This window comes from Pholcus phalangioides, unplaced genomic scaffold (genome assembly GCF_987345545.1).
Source record: "Pholcus phalangioides strain wild (caught in Gottingen) unplaced genomic scaffold, Ppha-v1.0 ptg000042l_1, whole genome shotgun sequence".
In the NCBI taxonomy this organism is placed as follows: Eukaryota; Metazoa; Arthropoda; class Arachnida; order Araneae; family Pholcidae; genus Pholcus; species Pholcus phalangioides.
Genome location: NW_028301628.1, coordinates 14537857 through 14558116, shown reverse-complemented (window position 1 = coordinate 14558116; position 20260 = coordinate 14537857). Strand labels below are relative to the sequence as shown.

Sequence of the window (20260 nt, the reverse complement as noted above, 5' to 3'; positions counted from 1 at the left end):
TTCATATAGAGAACGCCAGGTACACGTTACCACCAATACAACATCATTGAATGACACCGTTACGGTGGTGCAGCATTGCTCGTTCGGGGTGGAATTATACTGGGTTCCAGAACAGATCTGCATGTTCAAACCAGAACCATGAAAGCCCAAATTTATCGGGACATCATTCTGGAACAACATGTACGTTTGTTTAGGGGTGCCATGGGCGCAGAATTTGGGTTTATGGATGACAACGCCCGTCCTCACCGAGCAAACATCGTAAATGAATGCCTTGAATCTGAGGATATAACCCGTATGGAATGGCCAGCATTCTCACCTGACTTGAATCCGATAGAGCATGTGTGGGACATGCTTAGCCGACGAGTTGCAGCCCGTCAACCACCTCCTACATGTGTACCGGAACTTCGGAGAGCATTGCTTGCTGAGTGGAGTGATCTTCCCCAAGATCAGATCGATAATTTGATACTCAGCATGCCTAGGCGTTGTATGGACTGTATTTCATCGCATGGGAGACATACAATGTATTAACCATCATACCAACCATGTAATAGTAAGTTTTTGTAAAGGAGATATTTTTTACAATTGCTCCAGGGAGCAAAAATTGTAGTTTTTATAAATGGTATCATACATACACCATCGTTTTTGTTATTTATCTTTTGTTTAATAAATGGGCTTTATGAATAAGTAACGTTTGTTTTGTTTCTGAACCTTTATTTGCCGGAGCTGGCATTATCCTCAATTTATGGACATGAGTGTAAATCAGCATACCCTGTCCACACATTGCAATTTTGATGGGTTTTTCTAGGTATAATCCGCAGATTATATTTATCAAAACACTTTCAATACAAACAAAAAAACCACAGCATACCTGTGGAAGGTGGAATCCTTCAACTATGATGCCTTCCCTTGCCCTGGTCATGACATCCCAGACATAATCATAAAAATTTTTTGGTGCACGCCCAAGAGCACCTTCTATCTGTCTGCGCTGATGAATTGTTAACCTAAACAATTTAAAATTATTTTTAATATTGGAATTTGTGATGGTCTGCAATTTTATTTCTAACAGTTACTAAAATTTACGTTTCTTTTAAATTGCTAACCAAACATCTATTAGATGCAAGTTCTAATTGATGTTTGAAGATGCAAGATGTAAATAAAACGCAAGTTCTTCATATTCTAATCTAAGTTTGAATTCTGTTAGGATATGTTTTTGGATATTATAATCCTAAAATATATCATGGATATATTTTTTGATTTACTTATTAGGTGAAAGCTCTGAAATTGAAATTAATTGTAAAGGAAGAAAATTGAATGAGAAATACCTTGGTGGCAATCAAGTACAAAGTGAAGCAAATAGATGTATGGAAGAGTAAATCATCTCTCACCTAATATAATCAGAGAAGGAAACCAAACAAAAAAGACACAAAGGTTACGTTATTTGTTTTTGTTGGTTTTCTTCTCTGAATGTTTAATACCAAATTCTTTGAAGTGATCGACATATATTATTCATATAGCATTGTCATAATTCAATAGACGTCTATAATTAAAGTTAGCATGTTCAGAGCTGTTTACTTCCTAACTACCCTTGAAGAAATTATGAAACTTCGCATGTCTAAATGATGGGGAGCATTTTTGAAGCTATTTTAAAAACCAAAAATCTCAGCATAGCTTCTAGTGAGGGAATCACTGTGTTTGTGAAAAAGTTTCACCAGAAAAACATGCGTCTTGAAAGGAAATGTCTCTGCTGGAGATGTTAAACATCCTGCAATGAAGGTTGAACAGTTTGAACTCATATATTTACAAAAAAAAAATAGCATTTGTGCTACAATTCTCATAGAAAACTTATTGATAAAGAACTCTACTGGTAAATGTTTAAACTTAGTAGAGCAGAAAAAAAAATAGTTTGAACAGTGTTTTTGCATGTTCTAAGCAGCAGACAGCTGAGAATACCAATATCAAGACCAGAATACTCAGTCTATATATTATGATACAATACATGCTGTTGAGTAACAATTTATTGAAATCAAATCTAATAACTTAACCTTCGGCACACATTTATAAAAAAATATCTGTTCATATTCTAAACCTATTCTAATGAATGTAAAATAGGAAATCATACTTTTTGTCATCTTTGCTTTCAGACAGTGTCAAGACTTTGTTCAAAACTTTCCGCAACTCACTTGGAGATAAGCTTTCAAGAGGCTTCAAGTCCAATGAAAAAAAAGATTCAAGAAAATTGTCCAAAAACAACACGTGAATTTAAAAGCTATTATGGCTGATTTAATCATGTCTCAACAGAAAATTATCAGAAAAAGTAACCACTTTAACTACCCAAGCTTAAGGCTAATTAAGTATTGAAAGGGGGAAAAATTTGAAAAAAAAAATGAATGCTAAAATTCAACAATAATAAAAAATTTTATTAATGAATTTGAAAAATCTTTTTGCCATAAGAAAAAACACATTCAACTTACAGGAGGGTTTGCATTCAGAAACTTCATAAAAAGCATCATCGCATGAATTACCCACCTGTCAAAACATATGCATGTTTAAAATTGTAGAATGTTATTTTTCACAATGAAAAGATTACTTACACAAAGAAAAAAATATATATTATATATATTATTATATTGTCTCATTATATACAATGGGCCAAAATATATATAATATATAAAAATTGAAGATATTAAAAAAACTGCTCATGCTGTTTGATACACTGGGACAAGTGGAATCCAATACGATTTGTAAAATTCACTTAGCTTCTGGAAACTGTACCTGGAGAAGCAAGGCTGGCACCAGGCAACAAGGCGGCATAATTACTGGGACGACACTTTTTTATGATATAATTATGACAGTGTTTCCACTCTCGCAAATTTTTACACATCAAAATAATTATAAAGGGGAAGTGCAAGTGGCTAAGTAAGCACAGGAAAATACAATATTTTGAAATGCTATTTAATTCATCTCAACACACCTCTCTTGCTCTTCCAAAAAGTGCCACCTATCTCTAGAAAATATTAGGTTCTTTCTCCTTTTTTTTGTTAAGGATCTTTCACTCTTAAGCAATATTTTTTAATTAACTTTCATTTCTTTATTCAAATTCCCCAGCACAAGTTTGGATGCCTTGTTCACCTTCTGACAAATGCCTATCAGACAACACCATACTAGAAGAATCTTTAGTGTGGTGCTGTTTGGCTCTGGAATTTTCTGGCTGTCCATGCGTACCTATATCCTTTTTCTATATAAAGGGTTTCCAATATCAAGTTTCTTGCAAAACCTTTGATAGTTATAAGGCTGTTCTGCAGTACCCTGATGATCAGAGCCGGACTTAGGGGGATGCAAAAGGTGGAATTCTGACTGAATGAAAAATTATTCAACCATTGTGGTTGATAGGCCTAATAACGATATGGAGTTATCTAAAAATTATGCCTTCATGCGTTGCACGTAATAACGTATAAACATCTAATAAAATATCGTGTAGTAATAATCGCTGAAAAATTGTGGAAAAACGTTCAACTTGACAAATATGTGACACGTATTTATATTTAAAATATAAATTTATATTTTTTGCAATAATTATCATAATATAATTTATATATAATGAAAATGATGTGTATGCATTACTGCAGTGAATATTACAAATTCAAATAAACTGGAAAAACGAGACAATATGTATAAAAAAACCGGTACAACCAAAATTACAGGAATGTCCCGTAATACGGGACAAAAGTAGTCCACCAATTTGTTTCAGACAGTTTAATGGTCCTTGGGTTCTGAAATGTTGAAAAACGCTGATTAAAGATATAACGGCTACATCAACCAAGAAAAAAAAAACATGCTTAGGGCATCAAACGAAAGGGACGCCAGAAAAGAAATCTAGTAATTTTATCCTTCCCTCATTGGAGTTACCATCTGGTCTAAAGGTACCAATAGTGCGCACAATGTGTAGTTTCAGCCGGTGGTGCTTCCATTAGCCATAGTAGCATGTGGCATGGACATCTCTAAATGATGACGGCCCCGGAGTGAGGTAACTTCAGAGTGTTAATTGCATACCTTCCTGGGAACTGTGCCTTTCCGGGGCAGACTTTTCCTTGGAGCCCTTCGGAAAGGGTTTCTATTAAGCAAAAAGAATTTAAATTTTTTGGAGTTCCCCCTATTACGCTCGTGGCCCTGGAGCAGTGCCCCGGTTGCCCCAACCTAGTTACGGCCCTGCTAGGGAGGCTTGAAAACTTTTTCGAAATTTTTTAACACCACCATCTGAGAATCATTCTCTCATACATTCCGGAAGGCGGATATACAATGTATTAATTGAATTTTTGAATTTCAAGTTTGAATATTCAAATATTGAGATTACAATCTTGGATATTATTTGTGGCAATTGGTTTTAAAGTAATAACATTGGAGTGCTCATATATATAATAAATCCCACTTAAAGCGTTTTTCAAAAACTCATCATAAAAAACGTTGTAGGCAGGAAAATGCTCTAAACGGGAAATTTTATATGTTAGTAAAAGGTAGAATTACGAAAATAAAAGTCGTACTCACAGCGAGAACTTTTCAAGTGGGAATGTTAAACGGAATACACTTTATTTCTGTGAATACCAGTGAATCCCAGTACTCTTGATTCCTTTACTACTATTATATACATTAGTTCAGCAAAAAAGTTTCCATAATTGCAATTGTACTATTAATTCTGATTGTAATTGTTCATGTCTCGAACAAGTTACTACAATTAAATACCTTGGAGTATATATTGATCACAATCTTAAATGGAAGAGTCATATCAAGTACTTGCAAAAAAGACTACGACTAGCAATTTATAAATTTTACTATCTCAAATCCTACTTGAATCAGTCGTTTTTATTAACCCTTTATTATTCCTTGTTTCACTCACTCCTACTATATGGTCTAACTGTCTGGGGTTCTGACTACCTTTCAACCCTTTACCCTATAATCAGCCTCCATAAGAGAATAATTAGAATCATCACAAATAACTTTACTACACCATCAATACAACTTCATCAACATCTTGGAATACTTACATTACGTCAATTATATTTCTATAAATCTATTCTCCTCCTATTCAAAGGTCAATTCTCCTTGCCTTTAAATACATCTCGATCTTCAAATCGATTAAATAATATGTATTCACTTCCGCTGCCTCATAAAACACTGTTGAAGAAACATTTTACTTACCTTATCCCAAAATTCTACAATACATTACCACCAGAAATCACTCACAATACTAATTTATCATCCTTTAAAAAGTGTGTCAAGCAATATATATTCTCACTAGATGGTATAGAAAATTTGTTTTAATGTTTTTTTTCACTTGCTCATATAATCCTTAAATAACGTAACAGTTTAATTTAACTACATGCTGCATCTAGTCGTTTTTGCTTTCATTCCAACATCTAAAAAAAATTATATTTTTAGTTGCAGCATGTAGAACTGTTTTTAAATTGCACTCCTCTGTTGCCATTAATTTTTATTTTAATTTGAATAATTTTGATTTTTTTTTTTAGTTGACTATTCTGTTTTCCATACTAATCTTTACTAGCATTTACCAGAATGGGTCATTTTTTTGATTGACTCCTTGGTAAATTTTTTCTTTTTGTACTGTTATATGATAACAATAAATTTGATTTATATAAAAAAAAAAAAAAAAAAAAAAATAAAATAAATAAATAAATAAATAAATAAATAAATAAAAGATTCGAAAAATGATCAAAGTTATCGAATTGTAACATATCTTTGCTAAACATGATGCAACGCTTTAAAAGTATGTCAGAAATGTATGTCTGTTTAATATGATTCGAGCCACGAAGAAGTGTAAGCAGATGGACCACGCCAATTATTATTAGTCATTTATAAATTTTGTCAAATTAATTAAAACGTGATTTCCATTCAATATATTGTGTTTGATTATGATCTTAACTATCAATGCGTTCCTGAAATAATTAAAAAATAAGTGTAATAAAATGAGTTCTTTTCCTGAACAATTTTTTCCCTTTCAAGATTTATGTTCGTAAGTCTAAAAATTTACAAGTTGGAGAGTGACTGATAAACTTTTTTTTTGGAGGGGCCGCAAAAAATTTTTTTGCACCGGGCCGCAAAATTCCTAAGCCCGGCCCTGCTGATGATAATGACACTGCTCTACAGAGAACTCAAAACAAATTTCAGAATATTCATCCAAAACATGTGTCCCTACTGCCATCCCAATAGCCCCAAGGCAAAATGACAGAGGGCCTAGGCCCCCCCCAAGAGAGGATATAAATAAGATATTTTCCCAAACGAACTCGAGGTGACCACCGATAGACAGCACCTTCACTTCTAACCCATATCACTAATGGCAGTAAATTGCAATATAGCGATATGGCTAGAGTTGGTGTTTGGTGAAGTAGTAGAGGGCCTAGGCAACAACAACTTAATTTACATATTTATTGCCATAAATCACTGTGCCAGATCTTATCATTGAAACTCCTATTCAAATGAGCTCCCAGCATGCCCCCTGCCCAAAGGGAGTGTGTCTAACAGGGCTCCTGCCTGGGGACCCGAGATGATTCATCTCAAATGTGATTCTATTTTCTTCCACACTATAAATTCATAATAAAGGGGCCTGTGAAGAACCTGACCTGAGAGCCCGGATCTCAGCCTAGGTAAGGGCCCTACTGCGGGGTGTGGGGTCATTGATCTTCATTGCTGTGCCTGGTTGAACTCACGAGGTTGGAACCCTGTCAGAGTATTGGGAGGCATATTCACAAATCAAGAGATTTGATTATAATCATCACTAGAAGAAAAGCAACCGCACAAGAACTGACACACGCTTTAACAGAAAAAATCATGATGCTAATCATGAAGTCATAGGGCGTTCATCTCAGTTGTCTGTGGATATCTTCTGAGCATAAAATCAAGCATCTATCTTCAATGGTGTAAGTGAGCATTATGATCCCTACAAGGATAGGGCTCTAGTATGGAGGCCCAGGACAAACCTTTGTTTTTTTTTACACTATGGTTACAGACACACAAGCATGAAGCAGGAGAGGCAAATAACTGCAGAAAAATGGACAATAGAGATGGTATAGGATCAGTTGCACACAACATGTGTCTTCAAGGTCGCACACACAAAAATGCAACTGGTTCCATTTTTTCTCATGTTTTTTGTCAGTTCGGTGGACACACGAGAAAGTTGCATGCTGCCGTTCTTTTTTTTATTATTCCCTCCATTTTTTTTCTTCCTGCCAGAAATGGGCATTTGGATAACGAGTCGATTATTATAACTAGATCCCAGATTATATACAAATACATATGTGCATATGCATTTGTATATTTTGGCCCTTTTTAGCATTAATGCATAAAATCAAAAAATTTTCAGAACTACATATTATTGAAGATTAATTTTTTTTATATATATAACTCAATATAATATATAATAAAATAACTCAATTACTTTTTTTTAATAATTTTTCATAATTTAAGAGCATGGAATTTATAGAGGTATCTGAAGGACCTTCTTGTTCTATACACACACATTTTCATCATTTTTTGTAATAAATTCATGATTAAATTTATCTGCAAATTCTGTTGGATTTTGAAAAAATGTAGTCTTTTTTTCATCTTTATTTAATTCATTTTTTCTAATAATTTGCCATTGTAATCTTTTATTGTTTTCGCAAGCTTTAAAGCTCTCCTGGAAGTATTTTTGTTTTACCTTTTTTTTTTATGTATATACATTTTTAAATTTTTGTTATAACTTTTGTACTCATTTTCATATAAAATTATGAGTGGATTTTTTTTGTTTTTAGCATAATTTTACCTTATGTTTTATTCTGTCAAGTATTTCTTTAGTTATCCATTGTTTTTTATTTTTCTCAGAGTATTTTTTTGTAGATTTAATCCAGAGATTAGTATTCATTGTTATAATATACAAGAAATGTCTATTTACTTTGCACCGAATCATTTTCTCGTATGCAATTGAAATTTATTTTTGGTACGAATTTCATTATGATTTAAATTCCCTTCTTGTTTATCGAAAAAATTATAATTCCTAATATTGGAATTCTGATAGTGAACTATTCCTAATAGTGGTCAGTGATAAATACCATGAAGTTTTGTGAGGTAAAAGATGTGATCTATGCATATGCGACTTTCCTTTTTATTGCGTTAATTTTTTGTGCAGTGGTTCGAATCCATTTATGGCCATTGGAATTCTGATAACACTGACAACTATTCCTAATAGTGGTCAGTGTTAAATACCGTGAAGTTTTGTGTGTGAAGTTTTATTCTGTTTTGTTCTGTAAAAGATGTGATCTATGCATGTGTGACTTTCCTTTGTTTCTTGTGCTATTTTTTGTGCAGTGGTTCGAATCCATTTATGGCCATTATGTCTAAATATTGTGATGATCCATTAGTTTTACTATATAGATCAACGTTCATATCAGCAGCTATTAATATTGTTACAAACTATTGACGATAGATGGCGCGATTTCTTCTGATGGCTCTCAAAATGTCGAAATCCGTTGATACCGGTTTCGGTCTAGCGCATAGGCATGCGATTGGCGGTGAATTGGCGGGAACATTCTAGAAAGCTCAAGACTAGGAGAGGCTAGACAGGCACAAGGAGATTCAGTCAGATGTGTTTGAACGTTGAGAGAAAGTTGTTAGCTCTCTGATTAGCCTGTAAATACGTGTAAATTGCTGTTCTGTAAATAAATCTGTGTTTGTCCGTCAAACCACTTCTTGTTTTTGCAATCCTGAAGTCTTGTGGAAAATTATCCGGAACAATTTGGTGTCAGGAGTGGGGTAATTCAAGACTTGAATGAAAACGAGAAGAATGGACATGGACGAGGTGCGAGAACAGCTGAACCAGTTGATAAAATTTGTGGGCCAGATGGAGTTGGACATCGTCGAAGAGATAAAGAAATCATTCGCTGTCGTGATCAACAAGATAGAGACCACGAGCGCAGCCATGAAAGAAGATGTCAACACCTCCACTGCTTTTTTCCGTGGACATGAGGAATGACCAGTAGCACACGCCGAGGGAACGTATCGCCCTGTTCGGATGTAATCGTAACGAAGTACCTCCAAGGAAAGTGATGGACAGTGCAAAGGTGGAAAAAGAGTGCATCGCCGATGCAAAGAAGACCAATGGCAGGACCGGAACTGTTCTCTCACGAGGGTCAGATGGCATGAAGAGGACGATCCAGCCTCGTAAAGAGAAAGCGCATGGAAATGCAGACGCCCTGACGAGAGGACCGGGTCCACAGAACCGTCGTCGTTGTCCCAAGGCAGAAGAGGAGTGCGGACCGGTGAACCCTCTAGTGAGACATAACATCTCAAGTCTCAAGTGACGATCCTTGGAGCGACGAGAACACCAGGAAGGCCCAACTAGAAGATCCCGACATACTGCCGATAATGGACTTGAAAGAATCCACCGGTAGTAAACCGACATGGCAAGACGTCGCCTATTTCAGTCCAACGACCAAGAGATACTGGGTGCTGTGGGACTCTCTGGCGATGACAGATGGCGTGCTGTAGCGCAGATGGGAATTGGAGGATGCGAAGACGTTCAGGTGGCAACTCGTCCTGCCAAGGAGCCGTGTGAAAGAACTGCACGAAAGCCTGACCGGCAATGTTACGAACTATCGACGATAGATGGCGCGATTTCTTCCGATGGCTCTCAAAATGTCGAAATCCCTTGATACCGGTTTCGGTCTAGCGCATAGGCATGCGATTACCGGAGAATTGGCAGGAACATTCTAGAAAGCTCGCCCCTCCAGACAGTGGTCCAACCCCTCCGTACAGTAGCGCCGCCAACTAGGAAACTGTAAGATAGAATTTTGTGGAATGTTCTATTTCTCGAAGTTTCTGTCGGGGTTATAAATAGTGCGGCGCTCACAAGACTGGGAGAGGCTAGACAGGCACAAGGAGATTCAGTCAGATGTGTTTGAACATTGAGAGAAAGTTGTTAGCTCTCTGATTAGCCTGTAAATATGTGTAAATTGCTGTTCTGTAAATAAATCTGTGTTTGTCCGTCCAACCGCTTCTTGTTTTGCAATCTCGAAGACTTGTGGAAAATTATCCAGAACAATATGTTACTTTTTAATTTTTTCATATTGATTTCTAGTTCTTCATTAAACTGACTAATTGTATACAGTGGCGGATCATGATTTTGGGAGGCCCCAGGCGCAACCTGATCTGGAGGCCCCCCTATCAGGGGCGGATTAAAGGTAGGGGCTGTCACCCCCCCCCCCGAGAGCAGAAAAATTAAATGGAAAAAAAATGTTTTCTACGTTTTTGACTAAATAACAAACCAAGAAAATAAATTTGCTTAAAAAAGGGGGAAAATTCAGAATTTTTTCCAAAAAAAATCAGAACTGTCCTGAAAAATTGAACACATGGTCACAACCACCGCCCCCCACCCACAAATTTGTGTTTATCCACCACTGCACCCTTTTGGCCCTAATAAGAACGAGATGGTTTCAATATTATGAAAATCATAACTTTTTTTTTCTTTTTGCATCACCAAAACCATAAACACAAAAATAAGATAAGGAAATATAATGATATTCTCTGGTACTAGATGAAAAATAATCACACTCCCATTAAAAAAAAAAAATCACAGTAAAATTCTGCATCATATTTTTAGTAATCTAAGATGTCCGTCCTGGTGCCTTCAGCCACATGGCAAAAATGGAGATCTGTCATAGTTTTAGTAATTTAATATTACTGTTAATAAAGATTTGATAATATCTCAAATATAATATATTTGATTTGATATAAAGATACTGATAATATTTAATAGAAAAACATTTCTTCAATAGAGGGAATAGAGGGAAGAAATTATATCAGAGTAAATATAAGAATTATATTTTTAATGGAAGAAATTATTACAGAATGAATTAAATTTAATGAAATAAATTATTACAGAATGAATTAAATTTAATGAAAGAAATTATTACAGAATGAATTAAATTTAATGAAAGAAATTATTTCAGAATGAATAAAATTTAATGAAAGAAATTATTTCAGAATGAATTAAATTTAATGAAAGAAATTATTTCAGAATGAATAAAATTTAATGAAAGAAATTATTTCAGAATGAATTAAAATTATTGTCAATGAAAAATTATTTAAAAATTTTTTTTAGAAATTATTATTTTTTATTTGTTTATTCTATCTTATTTTTACTATTATTATATTAATTATTATTTTCTCTTTCAGCCACTTCATTGGGCACTCTGCCTGTTGTGGCCTTTGCCTTTGTATTATTTGTATTCAGAGTGAATAAAAATCTTCTATATTATGCCCCCCGTTTCGTTTAATAATGAAAAATGCCACAGTATAACATTGTGGCCCGCGTACTTTATAAAATGTTTCAATATGGCCTGCTATGCCTCAAAGGTTGAAGACCCCTGCAGTAGACTCTCGCTAATCCGGTACGTATTAGACCACGGTGTGCCAGATTTTACCGAAATTGCTGGATTAACTTTGAAGAAACCCATTGAAATAATATATGAAATTTTGTGCAAAGACATAGTCAGGACTTGATCAGCAATTAAGAAATATTAGAACGTGTTAAGGGGTTAGGGCATCAGGAGAAAAGCGACACCACACCACCTAAATATCCTGGACTACTGGACGTGCTGGATTAGAGCACGACCGAATTCTCGAGAGACTACTGTAGTTGAATTGAAATGCTCAAATAAAAATTTATCAGATAATTTATATATTTTTAGTTTTGCTTACCGTTATTTTTGGAGATTCTGCAATCTAAATCCTAAAGGAAATCTTGAGGATCGGCATGAAAATTTTTTTCATTACAATAACACACATTACAATTACATTAACAATAAACACGTTTCGGTCTGACACAAAGATGTTGTCTACCCAAGCCTCCTTGACCAATCCAAAAATGTAGCTCTTTTTTTTAGAAAGAAGGAAAAGAAACCCCCTTGATTTTTTTCAGCCGGGGAGGGAGTGTTAAAAGAGAAACAGAAAAATCACGTGATTCAGAATGCATGTCATTCAGCATTCATTTCAAACCCCACTTTTTTTTTGTCATATGGTCGTATGGTTCCAGTCATAGATTGCAAATGTATATGTTGTTTGAACCAGCTTATAGTATTTCATTCAAACAAGTGGGAGACAAAATCACAATAAGAGCTCTACTACATTCATTTTAATTAGTACGAGTGTCTCTTCCTGTCGATGTCACCGCTTGCCGATAGCCATCTTGCCATCCATTATACTGTATACAAAAGCTTACACCAAAGCTGTTGTATTATCGGCGCCCATAAAAGCATTTAATACTGTGGAATGAGACATCTGTTTATGCCTTCACTCCAATTTTAATTTCAGACAGACATTAGGACCTGCTGTTCTCACCACTCCTCCTGCTTGTGCCCTTAGGGAAATACTGTTTGAAAATGACCCTCCCTGAATGATCGCTTTACAATGTCTCTTCTTTCTTTGTCGGGGAAGAACTGGCCATTGAGAGCTGCGTCTTGTAAATTGTTCTTTTCTTTCAGTTCCAGTTTTTCTTCCATAACTCTTATACGTACAGTATACATTAAAAAAAAAAATTGCAGTTAAAAAAAAAAAAGGGAGAGCAGATACTGTACTTAGTTCAAGAGATTTGTTGATGCGCATGTAAATTCATATGTAGGATGAAGCACACAACTATTTGGAGGCCCCCCGCTCTGCCGGCGCCTCATGCGCCTGTGCGGTAATCCGCCACTGATTGTATATGAGTGTGAATGATATAAAAGCAGATTATTATCATATTCTGTTACGTGTACAAACAAATCTGCTGTAGTGAGATTAATATTTTTCTGTGTTGATTCAATTTATTTATATACAAAATAATTCTCCCCCCCCCCCCCAGTCTATTGCAACTTCTACACAGTTTGTATAACAATAACAATCACTGATATGTTCATAATTTGCAGTGTAATAACTGAATTCTTCATTTTCATGAATCCATATTTCACTTAAACTATGTCAATTTTTTCCTCAATCATGTCTGTTTTGCCTGTTTCTTCACTTCCCATTGTCTTTAAAGATTGGTTTTAGTCTCTGCACAGTTGCTCTTCTGAATATATTCTTAATGCTTTAGGTTCTCTTCAGAGGAATATCTTTCCATCTTTTGCCCATGTAAATTTATAACCAAGTCTGTTTTTCACCTGTCTTGCTTCATAGAACAGTTTATTTTCTGGTGTGAGATGTTCGTTTATGCATATTCTGTCTTGAAAATCTGGATTTATTTTATCAGCTGTCGCTTGGCTTTTTCCATCCAGATCTTTGATTTCTCAGTATCAATCCTAACGATGATTGATTTTGGCTTGCTAGTGTTTCTCGTTGGCACTCTGTGGGTATTTTCTATCTCTGTTGATTTTCGTATTTCCAGGATTGTGTTCATTATTTCATTTATATTTTCATGCTTTGTTTCTGGGATTCCATTTATCTCTATGTTATTTCTCCTATTTTTGTTTCCACGTAATTCAATCTCTGTCTCAAATCTTACTTCCATTTTCAACTTTCCATTTTGAATTTTTATTTGCTTAACATCAATATTAATCTGTTCCATTGACCTTCGAATATTTCCAATGTCTTCCATCGATTTAGATTGGAATTCTATTTTTAAAACTGCTTTCACAACCTCCTACCATAGGCATAATCTTATTGAAAATGTTGGGGTGCCTCAGGCTCAAATAATGGAACCTTGTTTACATGATGTGTTGTATAAATATAAAAACCGTACAACTGGATTTTTTTTAACGGAAATTACCCCCCACCCCGCACTTTTTCTACAGACGTATCCCAAAAAAAGTTTTTATGAAAAATCTGTCGCTTTGATTCAAAATTATGCTTGAGAATAAATATTATACAATCACAACATTACTGTTGTTATAGTCTCAAGCAACCTTACGGTATTCATTTCAAGATTTGACAGAAAAAAAGTGTTATTTAACCCTTATGCAAAACGTTCTATACTTGGGGGTCATTCGAGGTCATTTATGTCAACATCAGGGTTTTCAGATTTGCTGACTTTTGATGGCAAGGGGGAGTGGGTTTTGAAGGTTGCTTACTTCATCAACCACTCTTTTTTTGAAGATATGAAATATTCTAAGCTGCTGACAAGGGGGGAGGAGGCCGGGTTTAAGCTGGATAAAAAATTCCTTTTGCAAAAAAGCGAAAAGGGGGGGGGGGGAAGCTTTAGCAAAATGCTACAATGCTAATGTAATGATTGATGGTTGGATATCTACTCGTTTCGTACCTCCTGTACGTATTTTTACGAAAGTGGCTACTGTTTTTTTTTTTGCATTCTACGATTTCCTTTTGCAAAAAATGTGACTGCAGCTTAAACCCAGGGAGGAGGGTCAGCGTTTTGCTGACTTTAGCTGACAAGGGGGCAGGGAGAAAGTCAAAAATCTGCTGCCTGAAATGGCAAAATTTAGGGGGCAACAGTTTTAGGTGGGAATAGAGAACACTATTATATAATTATCGAATGTGGGGGCAGCAAAATCATGTTTGCCCCGGTTGGCAAAAATCCTAGTTGCGGCCCTGACTAAGCATACCCTACAATAGCCCATTCAATAATTATTTCAGTGCTGGTCAAAAGCCATTGAATTGGTAAATCATCTTAAATTTTATGGCTTTTTCAGTAAAAAATATGCATGAGAAACTACAGTTGATCCTGCTTAGCTTGGAAGGTTTTTCTGCTTAGTACGATTTACTGTCATGCTCCATCTATCACTAATATTCATCGAGATTTCCCATTTAAAGCATTTTTCCGCTTACAACGTTTCTTCATGATGGGTTTTTGAAAAACGGGATGCACTGTGTTTCAGTAATGCATTTTTCCCAATTAAAAAATTATGTGATTCGATTGATAGAAATGGCGTTGTTTTCCAAAGATTGAATCAAAGTGAAAACGTTGATTAATTGAAGTGTATACAGGTAAGGTCCTGGATAAAGCAGGAATTAGGAGGCTCTTGAGACATGAGTCAAAGATGTTAATTGGTCAGTGAATGTATGTTTGAATTTCGGGGGCTCAAAGTTATAAAGGCCATATTTGTCCATGCAGAAATTAGGCACTGTATACAGGGATAATGTATAGGAATGTATAGCAACTGAAGCCAAACGTCGTACGAATGAGTAAAGTCAGAAACGTAATGGAGAGACGAATAGAAAGGGTTCCACTACATTTTCCTAAATGCAGTAAAATCTCCACAAATGATCACCTGTACTCAAAGACAAATATGCATCAGTGGTCATCTCTATTCGGCATAAAATTTCTATGGCGAAGCCCCTTAGGTTCCTCTTTTATTTATCAAATTTACTGATTCATTTTATTTTCAAGTGGCTGTGGCGTCCCCCCCCCCCCCGGGAAGTGCACACGGAGCACCAGTTGAGAACCACTGCTTCAGTGAAAAGTTTACCAAACTTTTTGTTCCATAGCCATTTTTTCAAAAAAATGTTCTTTCTCATTGCTCCTAACTCAAGCCCACCCATATAGCTACACTAAACCCATAGCTTTTACCAACCCTCTGGACTACTGCATCGCCCCTTTCCCCCAGGGGCAATATTTCACACTTCGGAAAACACTGCTTTAATGGCATTTCTTGGTTACTATACAGCTTGATTTAATGAAAGGTCACCCAGTGGGGGACGTGAAAAATAGACCTTTTTATTTTTGATTTTTTTGCACTATTTATAAATTTGTTATGATTAGTCCTGTTTTTTGCATTTACATATTTTAACCTCTTTTTAGCATTAATGTGTGTATAAATGCATATAATTGAAAAATTTTCAGAATAAGTGCATATTTTCAAGTTGTGCGGAAGATTAATTACATTTTCATAATTTTTCAAATTAATATTGCTCGTAATACAATAAAAGTACATTATAACGACAGCTCACAACCACAAGAGAATTTTTTTGTTGTAACGTACTTCTCATTATAAACTAGTTCACTTTTTAGTATGTAAGGACATAAAATTATTGAAAACTGCTGCTTGATCTGCACTGAAACATCTTCAAGATTATTTTGTTCCAATATCAACGAATGAACAGAACATCGGTCATAAAATTGATTTTTGATCTCAAAGCAGTTGATTCTCTAATAATATAAGTTTTTCATAGAATTTCGTATCATCAAAGCAGTTTAGATGACCAACTGAACAATTAAATCTAAACTATTACATTGATGCTCACTTCCATGGATCTGCCAACATTTTCCATCAAATCCGAAATTCAACATGTTTGGCTGCTCAACTCCAAGGAACTTCTAGCTACAATGGGCCATACCTGAAGCCTGGGTGCTTTATTTGCTTGTTTTTTTTTTTCAAGTAAAAAGTAAAATCTCTCAGGAAAAAAAAATCCGCCCATTTTTGACATTCATGTTTTGTTACTTGCATGCACACGTTGTTTGTTCTTCTTCTAGCAACTTTTTCTTTCTAAGAGTGAGCAGCTACAGTACTGGTAACTAGAAATTCCTGAATAAAATACATGTAGAAGTCATTTTTAAAAGAATATTTTTCTGCAAATGAATATGCACAGAGTCAAATAGAAAAGATGCATTTAAAAACGTATTTGTGTATTTCGTAACCGTGGTTATTTGTTCTTTAACATATAATTTCTCAGTTTTAATGCATATCTTGCCATTTTTTAATGGAAAATTCGGGCTCTAATTACAACAATCATTTCACCTATTGTTACCAAAGTGAATGGGCCTGCCCCTGAGCAGGAACGTACCCAAGACCAATCTATGGGGGACACAAAATTTCTTCCGGTTGGTACCAATTTTTCAAAAGTATTTAATTAACAAAAATTTATTTAATTGTTGAGAGCGTACGCCTCTGCCCTTGAGCCCCATTCTAGTTTGATCACGGTCCAAGTAAAAATATACATTCATTCTCTCTCTCATTAAAACCAAGTACAACTCCAGTCTATCACCATAGGCAATTTATTACAGACTGAGTTGTGCCGTAAATCTGAGTATGTCTCCCAGATCTCATAAATCCTAAAATCCCTGGCCAGCGTCACAAAAACAATTATATACAAAGAATGCAAGTAAAAATATATACAGTATATACATCTTTATTCCAGGGCTGGACAAATCCCTGGTGCCAGGTCGCAATGGTGACTAGAAAATCTGTATTGGCACCTAAAATTTTGTGTATGTGATTGCTAAATAAGAATCTATGGATGGCTCAAAATTTTCTGATTTCATAATTGTCTTCCAACATGGAAAAGAGCAGGGAGAGCAGGCGGGTCTGGTGCTTCGGATGGTGGACCAGAATGGAAGTAGAATTCACCCTTTAACTGCTGCTTCTACGTGCAAGGGGTGCCAAAATTCCAGCTTGCACCAGGTGACAAAGTATCCAGTTGCGGCCCTGGGAAGGGGTCATCAATTCCCAGGAAGGTCGAAAAAAGATTATTTAAGACACTTTTCTTGCGAAAAACCACATGCTTGGCTCCTACAGAATTTAGCTGGAGCCTAAATTTTTCCGATTTGTCAAGTCCTGTATTTATTTATATTTTATGATACAGTGCAAAATGAAATTACATTTCACTTAGCTAAGATTTATTACTCTCATATATTGAGTCATATATCAGGTTTTAAATGAGAAAAAAAAAACTTTTTAGTTGTATAAATTTCTTAATAAAACTCGATTTGAATATTGTTACTGTCTGAAGCACACAAGTCAAATGGAGTTTAAGTGTTTCTTAAATAAATTTAAAATATGATTGAAAAAAAATAAAACGTGGTAAGTTTCATTAATTTATTGATGTGTCTAACAGAAAAAAAATTCTTTTACTACATTTTATTGACTATATATGAGAGAGCTGCAAAATACTGCATCTAGATTATTTTTGAAGATTCTGAATAAATTATCATTGAAGAAAATGCTTAAAATGCAAAATGTATGAATTTATCAAAAATTTGTAACTATATTTAATATTGCTTACTTTTTCTGTCAGGAAACTGTGCGGAATCATAAGGAACTTCAACTTTTCCATTTTTTTCTTGTAATACAACAAGTTCTCTTATTATTTTGGATCTGTTGATATATTCTTATTACTAATGATGTGTGTGAGTGTAAGTAATTATAACCAGAATATTCAATTGAAGACAGACACATATTTAATAGAGATTTAAATACTTAAAGTGAGAGACAACATCTGCTGCTGTTCAGACTTGAGCCAAAGCTGCATTAAGAGTAAGCGTGAACAGTCCTATGGGAAAACCGAAATCCACACATGACATCAGCGCCCTCTCTGTTGAGGAAGGACAAACTCCTACTGCTGGCCTGTGATTGGCTGCTTGCGTCGGGAAGGAATCGTTTTTTTTCCCCTTCACGCCATTTTGTTTAGATGGTTGCAAAATGAACTCGAAAACTGGTCTTCACATGTATAAATTTCCGAAAGACAGCAACAGGTAAGTGAAAAATTTCCTTCATTTTATATTTTATATTATTTTCTAGGACATGATAAAAGAATTGATTTATCAGGGCTATAGTCAGTCATTCTCACCCGTAATTTTCATTTCACCACATTAGAACCGTAAAAATGCGCGAAATTTCACTGAAGGGGAAAGAGCCCAACATTGGTAGGGGTAATAATAACGTGCTTTGATGATAGAAGGTAATCGATGTTCCACTGCACTTTCACATATATATATATAATTGTAATATTTCAATTCATTTTCACGGACGTTGAGGGGGTAGACATGTCAGGGCAGCACGTTTTTACTTGTAATTAATGTAAATTCACAATTAATAAACTCCCTAGTTAATGTTAATTTAAATAAAATAATTGGTGATAATGATACTGGGAAAGCTCATGTATAATGTGACAAACAAATGTAAGGAAAAAATATTTCCTATTTCTGGAAGAAAATCTGTTCATGGTCGTGAAAAAAATGTCCCAGATTTTCAATCTGGAACAGGATAATTTTTCTAAAAAAAGGATAAATTTTCCAAAAGTTTTGCTTGGAAAGACATAAAAAATTGAAATTCTTTTGTACACAAATTTTAAAAAATACTATGGTACTCATTGAAATTTTTTAATTTCAAAACATTGTAATTTCATTCATGTGGAGTATAGTTATAGTTTGTCAGTCAAGCCCTGAATCACAAAGCTATGTAGACCTCATAAATTTTGTAGAAGCTATTTCTGTACCTGGAAAACCAGGTCCAATAATAATGTTTCTTTCACTTTTCCAGGGCATGTCGACCCTATTTCAAATTCTGTGGTGTCCTAACTCCTAATCATTTCATCTGATCAAAGAGGAAAACAACTGATTTAGATTATAAAAAAAATTGTTCACATTTGTGAAGTGAGTTAAGATTTGTTTAAAATTCACATTTATTTTTATGAAACTATTTTAACAAAATATGTTAACTATAAATTGCTATGGCGGTAATACTTAGTCAACCAAGCTACATTTCTCTGAAAAAAAATCTGTTCAAAAAAATTCTTGCTTACATAAAAATACTATCGAGGAATGGCAATAGTCTCATACTGTTCTGCAGAGTAGACTGGTTAAAATTATGACGTAAAATTTCGGTGATTTGAACAACGGAATTTAGTTGAATAGTTTAAGTAAAAATAACCTAGTGGTATATATGTAAAATTTTGTCGTCAAAGCATGAAAGTCCATGGGAAAAAAATGTAAGAAATGACATTTTAATGTTCACTCTGCTCATGTTACTCCACAGAATTTATTTTCCTAAAATGCTTTTTGTGGTGTGTTTCGATAGTATACACATATGCATTTCAGTTTTGCCTGAAATGTGATTAGAAAGCAAAATAACCTATCAAACTTTCTGATAACAAAAAGAGGGTGAATTTTGGACATTCGTGGTTCTGGCTTCAGGAGACGATATGGGAATGTGATAGTCAGAAACTTCTCAATTAAAAGAAATATAGAAGATGTGCTAAATATATATAGAGAATAATATAAGAAAAACTAATTAGTTAAATTTGAAAAATAAGATGAGGAAATAAAAGTTCTCAATAAATATCAAGATTTTCTTGGTAAACAATCAGTTGATTTTTAGTTCACAAAATAATTAATTCAAATCAAAATAATAGTTTGAAAAAAAATCATGATTTTTTTCATGCCCTACTGTTGTAATCATAAGTTTTCATTTTTATTTATTTATTTTTTTTTTACTTTCCTTAATGAAAAATATATTTCTCATGTACAATTTTTTTTTCTTTGCAGGTGTCAAAAATGAGTAGCTGCCTGTAA

General features: G+C 34.6%; 1 protein-coding gene across 9 annotated transcripts in view; it reads right to left on the bottom strand.

Annotated features, from left to right (window-relative positions):
* The window catches only part of LOC149064525 (putative phosphorylase b kinase regulatory subunit beta), a 231969-nt gene that overhangs the window by 10162 nt on the left and 201547 nt on the right, over positions 1-20260 (bottom strand). For all 9 annotated transcript variants that reach the window (XM_089255135.1, XM_089255137.1, XM_089255139.1 and 6 more), the window contains 3 exons: positions 2472-2526; positions 2120-2202; positions 869-1001 (listed from right to left, as the gene is read on the bottom strand). In XM_089255135.1, coding sequence (XP_089111261.1) covers positions 869-1001; positions 2120-2202; positions 2472-2526 — 271 coding nt within the window. The remainder of the gene's footprint in view (positions 1-868; positions 1002-2119; positions 2203-2471; positions 2527-20260) is intronic.